Genomic DNA, 21,204 nt, shown 5'->3' with positions numbered 1-21,204 from the left:
TCCTTGGTCTAAATGTGGCAAGTGGAAAGAGTGGAAGCAGTTAAACTGACCCAGTTCGTGACCCGGGGGACACCCCTAGGGCCGGAAGTGCCCTCCTTTGCTCTTTCTGTTGCAATGGTTGTAGGGGAGCAACGAAAACTCCTACCACCCAGCCCAGAACTCCTGCTTGGAGGTGATTCTCGCACAGAGTTGGGTGAGGCCTTAAAGGTTATCTTATTCAACTCCCTCAGATTAACGAGGGGGACACTGAGGCCCAAACAGGTGAAGGAAGATACCCAGGCCGTGCAGTAAACTTGCTGGGGAGATGCTTCGGGGCACCGAACTCACGGGCCGTGAGAAAAACAAGCATCTTACCGTCATCCAGGTAGGTCTGGTCCAAGTTCTGCTCCTGTTTAATGGTCACGCCCGCGGGTAATACTTCCTTTTGGTCACTGACCGGAGGTCCGTTTTTGGCGGCTCTTTGGCTTGTGGCATTCTGCTGCTGAATGACCGTCGGGTAGGAGCCCGGGCTCAGCCTCTGACCTTGACTGACAGGGGGTGGGCCGGGCCTGGTGGTGCCGGGCGCGAAGTTCTCGCAGTACACGATGTGCTGGAACTCCTGGTGGCTTCCGCAGCGCAGCTGCTGGTTGGTGGGCGAGTAGTGGATCACCGGTGAGGCCTGCTGGTTGGCTGGACTGGAGTGGAGCAGGGCCGAGCTCTGGCCCTGGGAGCCAGCGTGCACTAGCACGGAGCGGTGGGCATCCGCGAGGGACAGGGGGGCGGCCATGAGGGCCGGCTGCTGGTAGCCCAGCAGGCTGGGGCTCAGGCTCTTGCTCCGCTGGTAGAGGACGGCCGCTGGGTTCTGCTGCTGGTAGCGGGTGTCGGGGGATGAGAGCCCTGAGCGGAATTGCTGGCAGGGAGCCATGGTGGCCACGAGGCAGGAGGGGGACTCGGCCACCATTGGGTGCTGTGGGTAGTAAGGCTGGCTCCCCAGGCCCCCGTGGGCAGGGCTGCAGATCAAGGTGGGGTCGTATTCATCAGTGGGCTCCGTCTTGATGGCTGGGACTGAGAGAAGAGAAAAGCACACGGGGTGCACCATTCTTAGTGCCACAGGGGTGCACAGAGGATTAGAAGACAGCGGTTAGGAACACGGCCTTAGGAGTCCACAAGGGTGGGATCAAAGATCTAGGCTCTGTCACTTATTAGCCTTGGGCAAGAGGCTCCCTGTGCAATTGTCTTAGGTTAGAAATTTTACCCTGGGTGATGATCTTGAACTATAGGTCTTTCTGACAGTGGAAAAGTGGCTGGTGGGTCTGTGTCAGCCCTTGTGCAGCCTTTTTGCCCAGGGGGAGAGCTCGGGGAAGAATGCTTGATGTAAAATTATGCCTCCGCCGCCTCCTCCTGCTCTGGCAGCTCCAGCCCCCTCCCCTGCTTGCTGTCCTTCATCATACTCACCACGAGCTGAAGTATCTGTGCACTTTACGTGCTCACTTATTATCCGAAACCCCCCACTAGAATGTCAGCTCCTCAAAGGGAGGATTTTTTTTTCAGTGCTGGATCCCCAGCACCTAAAACCGTACCTGGCACTTAATCGGCACTTAATCGGCACTCAGATATTTTCTGGACAAAGGAATGACCAAACGGTGACTGTCGGCCTCCTTAGTTTTGTAGTACTTTGGGGGAATGAGGCCTGCTGGCTTGGGCCTCAGTTTCCCCATCTGTTAGCTGGCAGGAACAATCATACCTACCCATGGGGTTGTGGGCAAGATTAAATGAGATATGTATGCACAGTGACTGCATACAGTAAGTGCTCAATGCTTGCTGTTGTTGCTACTATCACTATTACTGCTGTGAGTGTTGGTGAGGTCACCGTTCCTCTCTCCCCACCCAGGACAGTCACCAGAATTCGACTTCTCCGACATCCTTTACCGAAGCGTCACCAGGCCCAGGAACTGAGGAATCAGTTTTCTTTCCACCGGAGTAAACGAATTGGTGACAGGACCATAATAAAATTGTGGGGGGAGCTCCCAAATGCTGGGGCCTGGAGGGGGCAAAGGAGTTTCAGCATCTACAGCAAAAACGCAGCTTTGACTCCAACTTCTCAGGAAGCCACTCAAAGACCGTCTCCAGGTACCTGGGCCTCGAGTTCTCACTCGAGCCAAGTTCAGGCAGGTGAGTGCTGATGCCCAGACCCAGAGAGGCCTCATCGCCACGCAGGAGGGGCGACAGCACGTGACACATAATTGAAAACCTCTATGTTACAAAGGATCGTTGAAGTGCGGTCTAGAGCCCTCCCAGAGATTCTCCCCCAGTTCTGGGTCCCATTAGGCCTCTGCCATGGCATGGTACACCAGTCATGGGACAATGGAACACTCATCGTGCCACACAAACCTGTGGACGCACGCATCCCACCCAAGCCAGGCCCTCACTTCTGTGCTGCCGGCAGCCCAGAGGCTCCATGTGAAACTGTCATAGGTTGGAAATTACACCCTGGCTGACATTCTCAGATTGTAGACTTCCTGGAAAGGCTGCTGGCAGGCCTGTCTCAGCCTTGGGAAGTTTGTAGCCTCTTTCTGCAGCCCTAACCACAACCAAACATATCAGTAATATCAGTATTACTTACGATCTGAATCCCCTTCCATCAGTATTATCTTTCATCTGCATCCCCTGTTAGAACATCGGCTCCAGGAGGGCAGGGATTTTTGTTGTGTTCACTCTTGTGTCTCCAAGCTAAAACAGTGCCTGACACTCAGATATTTTCTGGACAAATGAATGAATGCAAAATGGCTCTCGTCGTCCTTCTCAGGACTGTAGTGCTTTGTGAGAATGAGGCCTCCTGGCCTGGTTATCCGCCCGGCAACTCCATTTGGCCACCAGGTGACCACCTGATGTGGGGTCCCTAAGATTCCACATTTTAGGGCATAGTCACCTTCTACCCCTATTGTGATCAAATCTAAACCAGGGATAGGAGTCATCAGTTTTGCCACCTTCTGGTGAACAAGTCTACATGTGCCCCATTATTATTCTGCCCTCGCAAGAAAATATTAGTAACAACAATAGTTAATATTGTTGATGTGCGCCATCCTAAGCACTTTATGTGCATTTGATTTATATAACTCTTATAAGGAAGGTGCCATTTGACAGATGAGGAAACTGAGGCTCAGAGAGGTTGAGTCACCTGCCCTAGGTCACCCAGCAGATCGCGTGCATCCTCACCCAGAGGCCGATGCTGCCTCCACACACAGGGGGCCTGCGGAGAGAACTTCTTACCTGGATGGTAGGTAAAGTGCTGAGGCTGACTTCGTTTTCTTTTCCCGTTAATGACATAGAAGTTCACCTTCACTGATGTCCGAATGTGCTTGTTCCGATACTCAGGGATCTCAACGAAAAGCATGTTCTGAAAGAAAGGAGTTGTCAATAATTTAACTGCAACCACATCTAAGTTGCCATCCAAGGTCCTAAGCACAGTGAACCAGCCCATCTAGAAGGACTCGTGGTGGTGGGGGGATAAATTGGGAGTATGGGATTAACAGATGCACACTACCACATATTCAGTATAAAAGAGATAAACAACAAGGAATTACTGTATAGCCCAGGGAACTATATTCAATATCTTGTAATAACCTATAATGGAAAAGAATTTTTAAAAGAAGAATATTGATATATACATATACATAACCGAGTCACTTTGTTGTACAACGGAAACACACGCAATATTGTAAATCAATTATACGTCAATAAAAATAAAGAAATAAATAAAAGTAAAAGGACTCGTGACACGTTCCGTACATTTACAGGCAAAATTCTAATTAAGGGGAAGCTGACTTTTCAGCTGCAGCGAAGAAAGACTTACCACTTACTCTATCAAGGTATATGAAGATGTCACTGCTACAAATCAAAAGGGCGTGGTGCTCAATAAACGTGTAATTCATTCATCAATTCAATACCCACTGAGTGCCTTTTAGGTCCAAAGCACTGGGACTTTGATGAAGGAAGGGGAAAGAAGAGGGAAAGAGAGCACGAGGGAGGTGGGGGAGGGGAGGACAGGGCGTCCGGTCGTCGCGTCCGCGTGCTTACAGGCTGGCTCTTGTCTTTATCCACCGTGGCCTCCATCTCCCAAATCTGCTGCCCATCTGGAAAAATTTTAAAATGACAGACTTTGAAGGAACTATTAGCAACTGAGAATTTAAGACAAAAACTCACCAACTTATATATATCTTGGCTTACGTGTTAGACGATTTCAGTAAAGTACACCTGTGCGTTTGCATTATGGATGCATATATGTACATATATGTATTTTTATTTCTATAAATGCATATTTGTTTTTGCAAAGAGAAGGCACCTCAACAACAGAAAACTGGGCAACAATACAAGATAAGGGAAAAAACAGAAATTGCCCATCGTCCCAATACCGCTATCTTTTTTCTCTATATTTGAATGTCTACATATCTTTCTTTCTTTTAAAAAAAAACCCAAGTATTGTTATACGCTTTACTTGCTAATACGCTTTGTTCAACCAAAGACTATTTCCAAAACACTCTGCATATGCCAAGACTGTCACAGGGGCCCCATTACAGATCCCTGGCTGTCCCAGACATGACTTCTTCATTGTCTGAGAACACAGGTGGCTCACATATTCTGTCCTAAGAGGCTTAAACAATGTCCTGGCTCGTGAGGCCTTGGAGTGAGTGGAAACACAGGCACCCACCCTTCACCTTTCAGTCAACAGAGAGCCTGGCTCTCATGTGACTCATTACAACAGGCGCTGAGAGGTTTGCTCAGGGGTAAACCCTCCTCCCCTGGAGCAGGGCACTGGTTCCCCAGTTCGGGGCCAACAAGTTGGGCCAAACAAAACTCTGCATTTGCAAATAATAGATTTTTTTTGCTGACCACCTACATCGGCCAGTGGCAGTTTTCGGCTGAAACAAATCATTTCCACAAGTGTTTCCAGGGTGTTCTGTGGAACACTCGCTCTGAAGAATATTAAATGGGTTTATGACAAAGGGAAGCAAGTTCTACCAGCTAGTAAGAATTTGGAGAAGGCGGAGTCAGAGTCAAGTGGGTTTCTTTACTGCAGGATTTCTCAGAGCCTTTAATCTGCTCAGGTGCAGCATTAACTCTCCAAGGTGGGCTGGGTATGCATCATGTCCTGACATTTAGCCAAAGCGTTCCCGCCTCTTTGTAAGCACTATTAGCAGCCTCTGCGACAGGTTAGCTTTGAACCCATATAGTCTCGGCTCTTAAGCGTCACCCAAAGAAATCGGGTTTCTAAGCATTATTTGAACTTGTATAGGACATATTTCCCCAAATAATAACTAATAAAAGATCTTGTGATTGCTACCAGAGCTAATGCAATCTAGATGATCTGAAGAAAGAACAAGCACTGAGCCAGTTGGAGCCTTCCCCAACAAGTCAGTCTGCAAGTCTTGGCCTTACAGTTCTACTCACTGCAATCCCTGAAATGACTAAGGAAGACACAGCTTTACGTCCAAAGGGAAGAGGAAAACATGGTTAGTGTACCAACTCTCGCTATGGTGTGAGATCCCTGAGGGAGGGACCAAGTTATAGCTGCCACGGTCTCCCCAACACCCAACATACTGTAGGTGCCGAGTAAACATCTCACGTCTGAGCATACAAAAGTGTCAGCAGCTCCAAAGGCTGCTCATGGGGCCAGGATGAAGCCAGGAGCTGACACCAGCCACTGCTCAGAAGGAAGCAAGAAAGGATAGACGGATAGATGTCAAGGAATTTGAAGTTCAGTCATCAAGATAGGGTATTTCCAGTGTGTAAAGCCCGGGACAGAACTCTTCAGAGAAAACCCTCATTTCTTTATCAAAGACAGGTCAAAGGTCATCCAACAGAGACGGTACGAGCTAGGCACGGGTCCTCATCAAAAAACCACGTCTCGGGCTTCCCTGGTGGCGCAGTGGTTGAGAGCCCGCCTGTCGATGCAGGGGACACGGGTTCGTGCCCCGGTCCAGGAAGATCCCACATGCCATGGAGTGGCTGGGCCCGTGAGCCATGGCCACTGAGGCTGTGTGTCCGGAGCCTGTGCTCCGCAACGGGAGAGGCCACAACAGTGAGAGGCCCGCGTACCGCAAAAAACAAACAAACAAACAAAACCCACGTCTCTATTCACTAACTGCAGTGCAAGCTCTAAGTCAGAAGATCAAGTAATAAATTAATTGAGGAAATGAACAGCATGTCGACGTCTGGTGTGTCACCCTCCCCCTAGCCTCTCAGGGGCTGAACTGAGTTCTGCCACTGATGGTACCATGGCTCTTTGGGTTTGGTTCATTACCATGTATGCGCGTCACTCACTTAGAAAAGAAAGGCCCATTTTCATGTCTCAAAATTGGGAGGAGAGAGCGAGAAGTACCCAGAAACGTGACTGGGAAGTATTGAGCTGGGTCCATAAAGCTGCCACCCAGCTCTCTTCCTTGACTCACGCCAATAAGCGGGAGATGAAGCACAGAAAATACAAAATGACGGTGCGATGAAAAGGGTGTCACCGTGAGGAGAGTCCTCAAAGTCCCTTCCCCTGGTCTAAGGACCCGAGAGAAATGGAAAGGAGCCCTTCTCCCCAAATTTCACACTTGTCTCCATCTCCAGTGAGCGTACATAATACACAAAACGCCACCCAGCAACAGCCATAGAATTCTAGGGTACAGGTGCTAGACAGTAGCCTTAAAAATTAGCCAGCCGAACACCATCAGATAGGGAAACTGAGGCCCAGAGAAGGAAGGGGGGTTGTCCAAAGACATGCGGTAGACAGTTATTAAACCAACAACTGGTACAGTCCAATAACAAAGGGAATGCTTTCAAGGAAAGAAGCTGAAGGTTACTAAGCAGAGAGAAGAGGCCAGCTTCCTGGGAGGCTGGAGAAAGGTCCTACACAGGGACGATCTTTTTATGTCGCATCCACCGCATAGGTTCACGCACATCTTCTCAAACCTTTCCCTGCTTCCCCTGTGCTCCAGAAATACCATCTCAAATCCCACGGCGGCCTTGAAGGCCCTGCCCCACCTTGCTCCTGCCTCCGTTCCAGCCTCTTGGGGCACCATTCTCACCCCTCCTACTACTTTTTTTAAAAGCCAATCGGCCTCACCCCAGACCTCTGGCTTGTTTTGTGGCCTATAGTGTGGCTTAGCGGCTTTTTAATTAGCTGCTGCCATTTCAAAATGAGATTTCACCAGAAAATGACGTTTTTGCTCCTGGAAAAAAAAAAAAAAGAAAATTCAGATGGTCTGGCCGCTCTGGGCACCCCCGACAGGAACTGGACCATGGCGGCCTCTCCGGATGGTGCTGCAGGCGCCACCTCACCACAGCCCCCTGCCCTGGCCCGCACATCGCCCGTCTACCTTCCAGGCCCTACCTTAGTGGACCTTTGAGAGACAGGTACCTCTCCCCACACCGTGACGAGGGGAACTTGTCAGGGCTCTGCAGAAAGGCCCTCCACTGGGATGTGCCCGAGGTTTTCTCAGGACTGTACGACATTTTGGCCAGAAGAAGCCACCGCCCAATATCATCTCAGGCAGCGTCCCACTCTGCTCCTGTATACCGCCACCCCCCCCCAAAAAAAAAACAAAGAAAGACCCCCGGCCCTTTCCTATCTGTCAGGACAGGAAAACTCGCTTCCCTTCCTCCTGGACCACAGGCCCCTTGCTCCAAGGACCTGACCTTCTCTTTGCTTCAAAACCAGAACCACGTGCCCAGGAGGCCCTTGGCCACCACAAAGCCCAACAAGGGCCCCGGTGTGTCGACACGGGGCTCCCAGCGTGGGCCGCAGAGGGTCATCCCTCCACCCGCTCAGTGAGAAGCCCTCCCACCGCCATCCCCCGAGCCCCAGCCTGGCAGCCAGGCGGCCACACCCCAAGCTCCAGATGTCTGCCCAGGAAAGCAGCCTGTGGGGTTTCGGAGGAAATGCCTATTCACCCAGCGTCCTCCAGCGACACGTGTACTGGAGCCCCCAGCGTTCTCGGGCGTGTTCCGTTGCCGGAACAGACTTCCCCTCTATGGGTCACCAGAATGCTCTCCATTTTATCCTACATACCCCAAACTCCGGAGCGGACAGACCCAGCTTTGAATCCCTCCTTGTGTTGCCCCCAATTAGCTGTGTGAGCTGGGATAAGATACTCTACCTCTCTTTGTCTCTTATCCAAAATACGGGGATAATCAGAGCACCTACACATCACAGGTTCATTCCAAGAGAAGAGACCCAGACAGAGTATAAACATTCAACAGACATTGGCAAGCATTAGCAGCAGGGCTAGCAGCAACAGATGATATAAATATTGGCTCCTTTATCATTTTTTTGCATTTGTTCCACGATTGAAAAAAAACACAAGCATTTTTCAATCCGAAAATAATAAAAAACATTCTCTGATTGCAGTTATAAATACATTTGCCTGCAGGCATGGGCTGGAGGGAATTTACAAAAGGACAATGTCTGTTACAGGAGACAGGTGGCATGGTGCCTGAGTTTCTTTCCTTTCAGAAATGGGTGTTTACACCATTATCTCAACTTTTTAAAAGCCCCAAGGGCAGCTTCAGGCATCTAGCCTGGCTGTGCCTCTCCCGTCCCTGCACTCCGTTCTGAACAAACCAGCCCTCAACGGGAACTGACAGCTGCCCTTGCGTCCTTGATGCTACATAGCATATGGAAGACACACCAAGGGGGCTGGTCTCTAAGGGGAGCATGCGGCTTACAAAACACCTCAAGGCCATTCCCGGGCTCTTCTTCCATTCCCCCACCCCACATGAAATCCCAACTCATAGGTCCCGGGTTTCACCAAGAGAACATACTAATCCCATCCTCTGAATGGACCTTCCAGGAGGCAGCGGAATTCACAGTAAACGCTGGCTAGGACTCTCTCAGCCTGATGTCACTCTGACTGGGTTCAAGTCCCATCACTGCCATTTATTTGCTGTGTGGCCCTTGAATGGTATCTTAACCTCTGTGCCTCAATTTCCTCATAGGCCAGCCGATAAACTTAATTTCTTGACTTCAAAGAGCTGTGGTAAGAATTCAAATAGAAAGTGTACGTAAAATCTTTAGCAAAATGCCCAGCCCACAGTGAGCACTGTTATCACTATTATTATTTTAGAATTTGGTATCTTAGGTCCAACTTTAAGGAGAAAGAATTGGCTGGCCATCTCGACCCCAGTATTCTGGTGGGCATCACAGCTTCTCGTTTCAGTTCTTTGCACCACACTTCTCATTGCAAATAAATAAAATGGCCATAGAAAGTATTCATTGATAGGGACAGATTGAATCGATCATGGGCCATCCATACTTGGTACGGTATAGAAATATCTTCAAATAAGGACGGTCATGTTTTCTGACCTAGAAATGCATCCCTGCTATATTAAAAAGCAGAATTTTTTTTCTTATTTCTTTTTTTTTGGCTGCGTTGGGTCTCCGTTGCTGCACGCGGGCTTTCTCTAGTTGCAGTGAGCAGGGGCTACTCTTTGTTGCAGTGCGTGGGCTTCTCATTGCGGTGGCTTCTCCTGTTGTGGAGCACAGGCTCTAGGCATGCAGGCTTCAGTAGTTGAGGCACGTGGGCTCAGTAGTTGTGGCACACTGGCCCTAGGGCACGCGGGCTTCAGTAGTAGTGGTGCACGGACTTAGTTGCTCCGTGGCATGTGGGATCTTCCCGGACCAAGGACTGAACCCATGTCCCCTGCACTGGCAGGCAGATTCTTAACCCTTGGGAAGATTCTTAATCAGGGAAGTCCTAAAAGCAGAATTTTTAAAGTGTAGCAGACTAGTACATGAGGCATGACATCACCTTGTGAGTCTATAAACATCTCTGCTCATGCTTAAGGAACCTGTGCCCCAAGCTGCCTGGATAGTCACAACCCCACACCTGGGACTGGATGGATGGGGTGAGACCTTCACATCTTCCTTCACATGATTTAAGAAACATGGTAGAATTATGGGCGATTTTAATTGATGTGCATTTTTAAAATAAAGTTTTTCTCTTAAGAAAAAAGTATATTGCAACTGCCTGTTGATTTGTCTGTCTCCCAGGAGCCCCCTGGGGCCACGATCTTAGAGGGAGGCTGGGCATGGACCCCCAGTGTGGATTAAGCTCCTACAGCACAGCAGGCCCCCTGCAGGCTGCTGGGGCCTTGATACAAGCCACACATGCCCTCTTGCCCTCAATGGCCCCCAGACAAGGAGGCAGGGCCCTGGGTCCCACCGGAGCTCAAAAGAGAAATGGATTCAAGGTTCCTCACCTCTGCTGGGATGGGGACACTGCCTCCTTCCTCAGCTTCCGACCCCCGGCTCAGCTCCAGATACACTGGCCTCCTCTATCCCTCCAACAACCATGCCTGCCCTTCTCCATACCTCACCAGGACCAGTTCCTCCCCATCCTTCAGGTCTGGCTCAGGGAGGTCCCCCCCATCCTCTGTCAGTTTCTTCTCCTACCTTCCACTCTCTGACATCATTTTATCAGCCCACTGGTTTTCCATCTCTCTCTCCTGCTAGGCTGGGGGCTCCCGGAGAGCAGGGCCACATGGCGGTCTTGTTCTTGGCTTTCTCCCCAGCACTACGTGTCTGGCCCTTAATAGATGCTCAATAAACAATGGTGGGGCTTCCCTGGTGGCACAGTGGTTGAGAGTCCGCCTGCCGATGCAGGGGACGCGGGTTCGTGCCCCGGTCCGGGAAGATCCCACATGCCGCGGAGCGGCTGGGTCCGTGAGCCATGGCCGCTGAGCCTGCGCGTCCGGAGCCTGTGCTCCGCAACGGGAGAAGCCACAGCAGTGAGAGGACCGCGTACCGCAAAAAAAAAAAAAAAAAAAAAACAATGGTGGACTAAATGAACAAACTGACCTCATATTCCCAAGCGCTCAGCCCACAGCCAGAGCTCAGGAAGTGTCTGACTACTGGCCTCTCCAGCAAAAAGACCCCACAAAGAGAAATCACCGAACCCTTGTTGAAGAGTCCTTTCTGTGAACGGACTGAGAAGGAATGAGCCTGGAGTACAGCTGCAGACAAGGAATCAAACTCAACCAGAGCCGCTCGGCCCGAGTTCGAGATGACCCACCTCCGGGTCCTACCCCAGGTCTGGGACTTGGAAAACCTGCCCAGGACAGAAGAGGCTCAAGAAGACCAAGTCTGCTTCTCCTGCTCTGGCTGAGATGAAATAAAGGACTTCGGTCTTTCAAGCAGATGTTCGGGCAAACTTCCCCTGTCCTAAATTAACACGGGCTGGCAGCCAGCACAAAACAGGCTCTTCCAAGTCTTTACTCAGAGGCGAAGAGAAAAGAGCCAATTTCTTTGGGCAAAGAGGTTGGGTCTAGAGAAGACTTAGCGAGACTCTGCAAGAGAAAAAAAATGGGGTGGGAGGAAGCGCATGGCCCAAGTAACACCACAGCCTTTGTTTTAACTTGGCCGCAGTGCCGGGGGAACAATGCCTCAATGGCCAGTGCGTCTGTGGACGGAGGGCCCCTGTACTTGGGTTTGCTGAGTGGATTCTCTTTGCAGGCAGCTCTTGAACCCTACGATGGAGCAAAGCAGCAGGAAGCAGCAGGGCTGGCGCTGGATCCGGGCTACAGCCTTAGCAGTCAGCCTCATGTCAGCAACGGGCTCGTGTCAGCACTCACAGCAGAAACGCGCACGCTTTCAGGAGGAGGAAAGCAATCCGTCCTCACTGGGGCCGTGAGCGTGCCACCGGGCTCGAGGCAAACGGAGAGGAAATCAAAGTGTCTGCTTGGGTTAGGAAACTGTGTGTGACGCTTCCCAGGCCTGGCCCTGCTTTTTAAAATTAGCTAGATGAAGATGGTTGAAGTCATTTCAGTCTGCTCTTTACGACTGCTAACTAGCAGGAAAACGCATGCTCCCTGGATGCACGGGCTTAACGAGCCCAGCAGATGGGGGGACTGGGAGTGGCCCCTTAGTTAGGATTTCCCCCACCCGAAATGGTACCACTGCCCCTGTGTATTTCCTGAGAGCTGGAGAGGAGTGCCTTGATTCCCACACCTCCCACTCTCCTCCTGCCCCGCCACTTCCTGGTGGGCTTACCTGCCCTGTCGCACAACTGCAGCCGCTGCTCAGTCACCTCCCAGCTTCCACTTGTCCCTGCACCCAACCCCCAAAGACCATTCTCCATCCAGATTGCCAGAGCAACCTTAAAAATGTAAATGAGGGCTTCCCTGGTGGCGCAGTGGTTGAGAGTCCGCCTGCCGATGCAGGGGACACGGGTTCATGTCCCGGTCCGGGAAGATCCCACGTGCCGCGGAGCGGCTGGGCCCGTGAGCCATGGCCGCTGAGCCTGCGCGTCCAGAGCCTGTGCTCCGCAACGGGAGAGGCCACAACAGTGAGAGGCCCGCGTACCACCAAAAAAAAAAAAAAAAAGGTAAAAATGTAAATGAGATCATGACACCCCCATGCTTAAAAGCCTCCAAGAGCTACTCACTTTTGGAATGAAATCCAAACTCCTCGCCACGCCTACATGGCCCAGCATGACCTGACCCCCCCTCCCTGGCGACCTCTCCAGGCTTGACTGGTGTCACACTCCCGCTCACTCTCACCCTGCACCAGCCACCTGGGTCTGCTTTCAGTTCCCCAAACGCCCCAAGCTCATCCCCATGCTGAGATCCTGGCACGGGGCAGTTCCTTCTGCCCTGGACACTCTTCTGACCATCCACATGGCTCCCTCTTTCCTGCCTTTAGGGCTCTGCTCAAAGCCACCTCTTCAGGGAAGCCCTCCCTGACTGCACTGTCCATGGTTGCCAGATTTAATAAATAAAAATACAGACCGTTCAGTTAAATTTGAATTTCAGAAAATGATGAATACTCTTTTAACTACCAGTTTGTCCCAAGCTCTGTGCCACTGCACAGGACATACTCATACTAAAGAAATGCACTGCTTGAGATTCGAAATTAACTTAGCATCCTATATTTTTCTCTTAACTTCCAGCCCCTTTGCTCTTGCTCCTAGGACTGGTTTCCCTGTCTTCACAGCACTCGCCCTGTCTCAAAGTGACCTGCTTATAAACAAGTTTGAGACTGTCCACCCGCTGAGAGCAGGGATCTCGTATGCCATATGCCCCCAGTGCCTGGCACAGAACGTGCACACAGTAGGGGTTTAATAAACATCTGGGGAGCAACTAAGGCAGTCCTGGGGGCTGAGTGAGCAGAGGAGTGAGGCTAGAAGAGCAACAACAGGTCATTTACATAGAGGCCGGATTTCAGCTCATCTTTCATGCCTCCAGGGGCACCTCTTCTCAGCGATGGGCTGTCATCTCTAGATGTCCCACGCCAGCTCACACAGTCACCCTGGGAACTGGGAAGTGGGAGTTTGGGAACCCGCCTTCCTCTGATGTGCCCTGTCACCTCAAGGAAGTCTGCCAATCTCCCTCAGTGAGTTGGCTTCCCATCTGTAAGATGGGGCCAGGGGGCGGGCCATTAGTCATGTTGCCTCCACTGTATCGGGTGTGACAGCAGGAGTCTGAAGGGTCAAGGCTGAGAGGAGGGGAGAGACGCACCCGTGCCAGGAAGGATTCTTCTCCCAGACAAGAAACCAACACAGGCCTGCCTTCCCCACTCCCTGTTAAGTAAACTGAGCTCCCAGAGGACACATGGAAGGTCAGCTGACATTTTCTGGGCACCTCCTATGGCCCGACACTTTCAGATCCTTGATCTCCTTTTATTGCTGAAATACCACCAACACCATTTTAGAGATGGGGAGACTAAGTCCCAAAGCACGTAATATGAGGCCTATCCAGGCTTCAAGCCAAATCTGCTGGGTGATCCAAAATCCAGCCTGCTGACCCCTTAAATACACACAATTTTTACTTAAAAAAAAAAAAGTATGCAACCACAACTGTAGGGGAAAAAAAAAATAACACAAGAGGGTGTCAGGCCATTCAGTAATAAAAGATATCATGATTTTCTCGATGGAGGTGGAAATTCCAGCCTGCTAACTGCAAATTACAGAACGTCTGTTGGCGCCAAGAACAATTTCTGATGGTGGAAACACTAGGACCCGAGTTAATTAGGAAACATTTCTCTGTGTCCTCTTTTTCAGGCATTTAAACAGAAGGATCCTTTCACTCCAAAGTCTGTTCTCGCATGCAAGAGGACTGAAGTTTGGGCAAATACTCAGCCCTCTGAAAATAAGACCATTTTCTCTACCTCCAGTGGGGCTCCCGAGTGGCGATCTGGCCTCTTTGGAGGAAAGCTCTGTGTCCCAGCCAGCTGTGTGTAAGGGGTGGGCTCCAGCTCCGGGGGCCAGTGACACCGTGGACGTGAGTCACCGAGGGCAAAGGTCTACAGAGCCTTAGTCATGGGCAAGCCCAGCTTGGAGTCTGACCTCTCCCAGTGGGAAGACCAAAGCAGAGGGACTCCCAGACCAGGTCAATTTTTTCAGAAGACACCAGACCGGGTGAAGCCCAACCCACGGAGAAAAACAGGTGGGAAGAGGAGGTGTCTTCTCTAAGCGAGTTCCAATGTTTCCAGGGCACTAATTCATGGAAAAGTACTTAATTTAGCAAAAAAAATTTTATTTTAAGCATATGCATTTGTATTTATTAAACAAAGCTCAAAATACAACCTTTGGGAACCTCCAAGTCATAAAGTGACTCACATTAGGATATGATGACTCAGTGGGAAAGAGGGAATTCCACCACCCACGCCTCCTTTCTAAAAAATCAATTTGCCCTCTCAACAGGTGATAGGAGCCTCTGCCATCAGAGTGGTCCAGAAAGTCGTCCAACAAAACAAAACACAAGCTCTCTTCAAACAATTTAAGTTTCAAAGCTGAGTAATCCGACGCGGGCAGGTTTCCAACCTACGCCCCCGCGGGACACAGAGAGCCAGGGAGCTACTTGGCTGGGGCCGGGGGCCTGAATTAAGAAAGATTTACCAGCTGAAAAATTCCAAAACCCTGTGTCATGTGGAGGAACCTTCCAAAACATTGGATCCCACCCAGGCGCAGCGAGTCGCTCAAAGCCATGGCAACCCGGTTTCCGCGGCCACATCACTTTTATTTTTGTGTCCTTAGATTTTTTCCTGTTTTGCAATGTTTTGCTGGGACCCCCGACTCCGCCTGAGGCCTGGGTGGCCGGGCGCCAGGGTTACCAGCTGAAGTCAGGAACAGCCTGGACTTCCCGGCGTGACCTTCGCCTAGAAGGTTACACATTTTTTAAATTTCACAGAATATATAAAGGCTTTTCAGCAATGACTGAAAATGGTAAATAGGAAAGACGCTGATCGTTCTGCTGGGTTCCTCTTTGTCCTCTTGGATGTGCCTAGAGAGATTCCTTGGGGATTGATGATAAATGTTGCCTGGGATTCCAGCTCTGTTACCTGCTGTGAGCTGACCTGGGGCCCATGGCTTGACCTCTGTGAGCCTCAGTTGTCTCATCTGTAAAATGGGGGTAACGCACCTGCCTCTCGGGGCCAGTATGACTATTAAAGGAGAGGACACATTCATTCAACAACATGTATAAGCACCTACTAAGTGCCAGGGGCTGTTCTAGATGCTGCACATACAGCAGCAAACACCACATCCCTGTCCTCAAGGAGCTCTGACGTGGGAGACATCAGAGACAAGATGATTCCAGCAGAGCTAACTACTACTGGGAAAACAGGGCAGGGCAATGGGATAAAGAGGGACAGGGCTGTGGCAGAGGCTGAACAACTTCAGAGCAGCTGGTCAAGGAGGGGCTCCTTAAGAAAGTCACCCTGAGCTGAGACTTGTAGGAGTAGGAGGCCACAACCCATGAGGAAACAGCAAAAGCAAAGGTCCTGTGACAGAAAGGAGTGTGGGGTGTTTGAGGACAGAACGAAGACGGTGTAGCTGCGGCCAAAGGAGCAAGAGGGTGAGTCAAAAAAGCTGAAATCAGAGAGACGGGCAAGGGCCAGCACATACGGGCTCCTGGAAGTCATGCAAATGATTAAAAATGGTAATAAAAACAATATAATAATCATTATTATTACTGCTGCTATAAATAAGATGCCATTTTCCAAAACACCGAGCTTTTCTAACTTAAGAAACACCACGCTACCCCTCTCCTACTGTGTTTCCACCGTCCTCCAATTTGTCATCCTGCTGGAGTGGAACTGCCAATTCCATCCCAGTCGACGGCTATAAAAAGAACTTTGGAGCTGGTGGTGCCGATGACCCAACAGGGGGGCTAAGATTAGCCCAGGAGGCTGTCCACCTTTCCTTAATGTGAGAACCAGCTGGGGTTCCCCTTCCTTGGAAAACTTCAACTGTTCCACTCCGCCCCACCTCGCAGCGGCCCTGCTGGCCAAACTGTCCATGGAGATGGGAACGGGGCTGCGTTTTGGAAAAAAGAAGTTGAGCAACAGGGATTCCCCCTGCAGAAGGCAGTCCTGGGCTGGGAGGCAAGTTCTTGGGGTCAAAAGAGCAGGGCTGGCTCCCTGCAAACACAAGGCAACTCCCCACTCTGTCTGTCAGAGCCACCCGGAGCCAGACATCCCACGAGAGAAGCCCACCACTTCTCTGAGGGCCCGGGGACACCTCAGACACCCCGGCTTGTCTGTTGGCATCGATCCAGGGACCATATTCACCCCAGGTTCTCGTACATTAGGCATGCCACAGTCCTAAATGGACCTACCTGGCCTCGGTGACTTGCTGCAGAATTCAAGAGTCCAGCTCACCACAAAATGGTTCAAGTCAGTGGCTCAGAGCAGCTAAAGGATCTTCAGACAAATTAACCTGGTTCTGAACTTTTTCAAAGTAGAAAAGCTAAATGATCAAGGATACAGATTGTAGAGCCAGGCTTCCTAGGGGCCAACCCAGCACTGCCATTTACCAACTGTGGGATCTTCGATAAGTTATTTAACCTCTCTGTGTTCAGTTTCTCATCAGAAAATAGCTATCTTGTAGGGCTGCCACGAGGAATCAGATTGTTACTACATATAAAGTGCTTAGAACAAGGCCTGGCACATAGTTCATTATTACTTATTCTTGTTTTTCAATGTCTCTTGGTTCCATGAGATAAAATCGTACCCATCCTTGTCCTTCCACAGCCAAGATATGATGATGATGATGAGAATAATAATAAAAGCTGACATTTAATGAGCATCTGTAAGGTGCTAAGCTCTATGCAAAGAGCCTAAACTGTATCATCTCATTTAATCTTGTCTCTCAAGTGAAGTAAATCATCTGTATTTTACAAAAGAGGAAATATTGGCTCAGAGAGGTGACATGACTTACCCAGGATGACAAAGCTACCAAACACAGATCATGGGTTCAAACCCAGGCCGTCTGACCTCAGAGCTATGCTGGTAACCAGTGCAGCTTACAGCCTCCCAAAGTCTGCCTGCCAGGCCCGCACTGGGGCAGTGTGTGTCCAATAAACGATGTCTATGGCCTAAGCAATGAGAATACTGGAGAAACCGTAAAAATAACAACGAACACTCCACAAGCACGCCCGACGTGCTGAGTGCCCGCTGCTTGCTTATGCGTTTAACTCTGGGAGGGCAAGACTGTTATTAACTCGCTCACTGGAATCTGAGGTCCAGGGAAACTGAACAACAGAACGACGCTGTATAATCTGCAGGTGAGTCCGCTAACTTCTCCAGGCTTAGCCACCTGCCTCCCGCGGGTGTCCGGTTCGATGAGACAAGATGCGGAACGCGGCAGGCAAAGGGCCCGCCCACAGACAGGCTTCAATCAGAGAAAACTGTTATCATTCCTCTTCTTATTAACATGCAATTTTTCAAAGTTGAAACAGACTCTGGGTTTTCTTCCCTTCAAGAGGTAAACTGAAATTTCTTCTGAAACCAAGAGAAGGAAAGCTAGAGAGTAAATGCCTTCCATCCAGCCAGCCAGCCAGCAAATACCTACTGGAGGCCCTTGAGTAGACCTCACAAGCTCTCTAGACAGTTTAAAGCTGTCTGGCTCCTAATTCCACACGGAACTTGGTAGCACCTGGCCTCCAAGCCATCCCTGCACACTTCCAGCAGCCCCTCAAAGAGACTGCCAACCTGGACACAGAGAACAAGATGTCTGTATATTACTAGCATTTCCCCTCTGCCAATAAGGTGCCTTGAAGCCACACACTTCTTGTGAAAGTCAGCAGACGGCCAGCAGGATGATTTCCTGGTCCTGGAGATCCATCAGGTAATGTTTACTTGGCCATTTACATTTCATGCCACTCTCCTGCTCAAGAACCCACCATGACTCCCTATTACCTTACTCACGTGCAGACTAAACCAAAGCCATGTCTCTACCTGGCATCAGGAGACCTCTCTGCTCTGGGCTTCGCCTGCTCATCAAAGCACGTCCTGGTGATAACCAGCCTCTACTCCAGCCACACAGGTTTGCTCTCTGTCTCATGAGAGCCTAGTACCTTCTTGCCGCGAGACTGCTGTTCCACCGCCTGACAAAGTCTCCTCCAAAATGTATCAAGACACTTGAAAGTGTGCACGCCCCTTGAACGCACTACACCACATGGAGGCCTCAACCCTAGGAAATAACAGTAACAAACAGCGTTAGCTAATACATATCAAGCACTTGGCCCTCCGAATCCACAGGTTCCACATCCATGGATTCAACCAACCACAGATAAAAATAGTCCCAAAAAAAATTCCAGAAAGTTCCAAAAAGCAAAACTTGAATCTGCCATTCACTGGCAACTATTTACATAGCATTTACCTGGTATTAGGTCTTATAAGTAATCTAGAGTGATTTAAAGTATATGAGAGGATGTGCATGGGTTCTATGCAAATACTACACCACTGTATACATAGGGCTTGAGCATTTGCAGAGGTTGGTATCCACGGGGATCCTGGCACCAATCTCTTGCAGATACTGAGGGACAACTGTACCAAGCATTTATGAACTCTTAAGCGTAGGACCACCCTATGAGGTAGAACTGCCACCATTCTCTTTATACAGAGAAGGAAACTGTTGCCCAGAGAGGTTAAGTAACTTGCCCAAGGTCCCTCAGCTAGAAAGCAGTAGACCTGGGCTTCGAACACAAGCAGACTGGCTGGAGAACATGAGTCCTTACCTAGCTGACCAAAGGAATATCGAGGATGTTCATCACCGAGTTACTTACAATAGCACAGAGTTGGAAGCAGCCTAACATCCAATAAAGGGCGAATGGTTAAATAAAGTACTGGACAACCATATGACAGATGCAATGCACCCACTTACACATCTGCGTTCCTCTCCCCTCACGGCGCCACCACAGCCCCTCAAACCCGCAGGGACTGACCACATGCCTTCTGAACCACTCAAACCCACCTGTCCGTCTCCCCACTGCCACAGCCTGACTTGATGCCCGTTTTTTGTGGGGTTTTTTTGGCAACGGCTTCGTCAAACTTCTTTAGAACCACCTGCCTTCTACCATGCTTCCAAAGTGTAAGGAAGCAGTTGTCACACCCTAGTCACAGGGCCAGCCCATCTCAAGAGGAGGCTTTGTGCGAATTGGGAAGAAGCACCCCTTCTCTAAGACACTCCGCTTCCTCCCATCAGAAGTTTAGTAACACACAGCTCCAGGATGTATCCAGTTTGAATGGCAGCCCCCAGAGGAGGTACCCGCATGCAGCACAGAATCCCCGCAAGTGGACAACCTGCCTGTGACAGTCTGTATATCTTCCTCAGGGCAGTAAACAAACAGACAAACACCCCTTTGAATTAACTGGAAATCGTGTCACAGGAAGAAAAAAAAAAAAAAAGCTTGGCCTAGCATCGATAACTATCAAATAAATTATATAACCTGATATTTTTCCTACTTTTGATCACTGTCTTTCTACCGTGTCCTCATTGGTAATCACATTAACAGACAGTCCATATAAGAAAGAATACACAGGTCCAATAAACAGAAACATTAAACCTCTCATAGCAAAGGAGCGCCAAGTCAAAACAGTACCAGTTCAGCAAATATTTTTTTAAATTAAAAAACATGGCACTTCTGGGATGGGGTGAAACCATCACTGACACAGTATTGGTGGAAGTTTCCCATTTGTATGTTTCTGGAAGGTAATTTGAATTCTAGAAGCAATATGTATTTCAAGCTCTCGAAATGACTATCCAAAATTGTACTCTGGAATAAACCCTAAATAAACAAAAAAGATACACATGGAGATTCATGTATAAGAAGATTAATTAATCCTCCAAGTATAACAAGATTAACTGTAGTACTATTTATAATAAAAATACAAGCAGCCAGTATTTGTTGACTAACAATATACCTGGTGCCATTATAATCACCTGACATGTATTAACTCATTTAACCCTCGCGACAACCCTATGGGGTGATAACTCTTGCTATTATCATTCTATACATAAAGAAATGGAGGCACAGAAAGGTCAGGTGATTTGCCTAAGATCACAGAGCAAGCAAGTAGCAAAGGCAGGATTTGAACCCAGGATACCCAGGGCCAGAGCATGCACGATTAATCATTGTGTTGCTAGCCCTCCCTTCTTGATAACAGTAAAAAACTTAAAAGAATGTGTCTCCTGATGTGAAAATATAATTTTTTAAAAAAACTTTAGGGGTGGGGGGCTTCCCTGGTGGCTCAGTGGTTGAGAGTCCGCCTGCCGATGCAGGGGACGCGGGTTCGTGCCCCGGTCCGGGAAGATCCCACATGCCGCAGAGCGGCTGGGCCCATGAGCCATGGCCGCTGAGCCTGCGCGTCCGGAGCCTGTGCTCCGCAACGGGAGAGGCCACAAGAGTGAGAGGCCCGCGTACCGCAAAAAAAAAAAAAAAAAAAAAAAAAGTTAAGGGTGGGCAAAACTTTATCATCCAACCAAACAAGCAAGGATGAGTTAAAATACATTATAACATGCTCATGCAATGGTGAACCGTGTCGATATCAAGATCACTGGAGACAAGGGAAATTTCTCATGGTAAGGAGAGCAGGACAGGAAACTACACAATGGGCTCCATCCCCCAAATCAATGTCATTGGAAAGAAAAAGATGGTCAATTTTGTATGGCACTCAGAAGGCCGCCTGACCTGTGGTCTTCTCAGTAAACACGACTTTGGACTCGGCCGTGAAGTTCTGTCCCGTGAGGATCATCTGCTGGCCCCCGTAGACCAGGCAGCTGTCGATGTCTTGTCTTTCCACCATGGGCAGCTCATGGGCGGATCGCTGGGCTGCGGGCGGGAGAAAAAGAAGACAGTGTGATGACAGGAGACGCCCATGCAGAATCGTCCAGTGATTTCACGGGAACGGGACACAATGCACTCTGCCCACCTTGGTCACTTGTTGTCATTGCAAACATGGAA

General features: G+C 49.6%; 1 protein-coding gene across 1 annotated transcript in view; it reads right to left on the bottom strand.

Annotated features, from left to right (window-relative positions):
• NFATC2 (nuclear factor of activated T cells 2) overlaps positions 1-21,204 on the bottom strand; it is a 142,721-nt gene that overhangs the window by 43,106 nt on the left and 78,411 nt on the right. The window contains exons 6-9 of the mRNA XM_060123533.1: positions 20,932-21,072; positions 4,057-4,112; positions 3,250-3,376; positions 355-1,044 (exon numbers count right to left, since the gene is read on the bottom strand). Of these exons, the coding sequence (XP_059979516.1) occupies positions 355-1,044; positions 3,250-3,376; positions 4,057-4,112; positions 20,932-21,072 (1,014 nt within the window). The remainder of the gene's footprint in view (positions 1-354; positions 1,045-3,249; positions 3,377-4,056; positions 4,113-20,931; positions 21,073-21,204) is intronic.

The sequence above is a fragment of the Lagenorhynchus albirostris genome, chromosome 15, assembly GCF_949774975.1.
Source record: "Lagenorhynchus albirostris chromosome 15, mLagAlb1.1, whole genome shotgun sequence".
In the NCBI taxonomy this organism is placed as follows: domain Eukaryota; kingdom Metazoa; phylum Chordata; class Mammalia; order Artiodactyla; family Delphinidae; genus Lagenorhynchus; species Lagenorhynchus albirostris.
The sequence above is the reverse complement of the archived record's forward strand: the minus strand, read 5'-3'. Positions and strand labels throughout refer to the sequence as shown.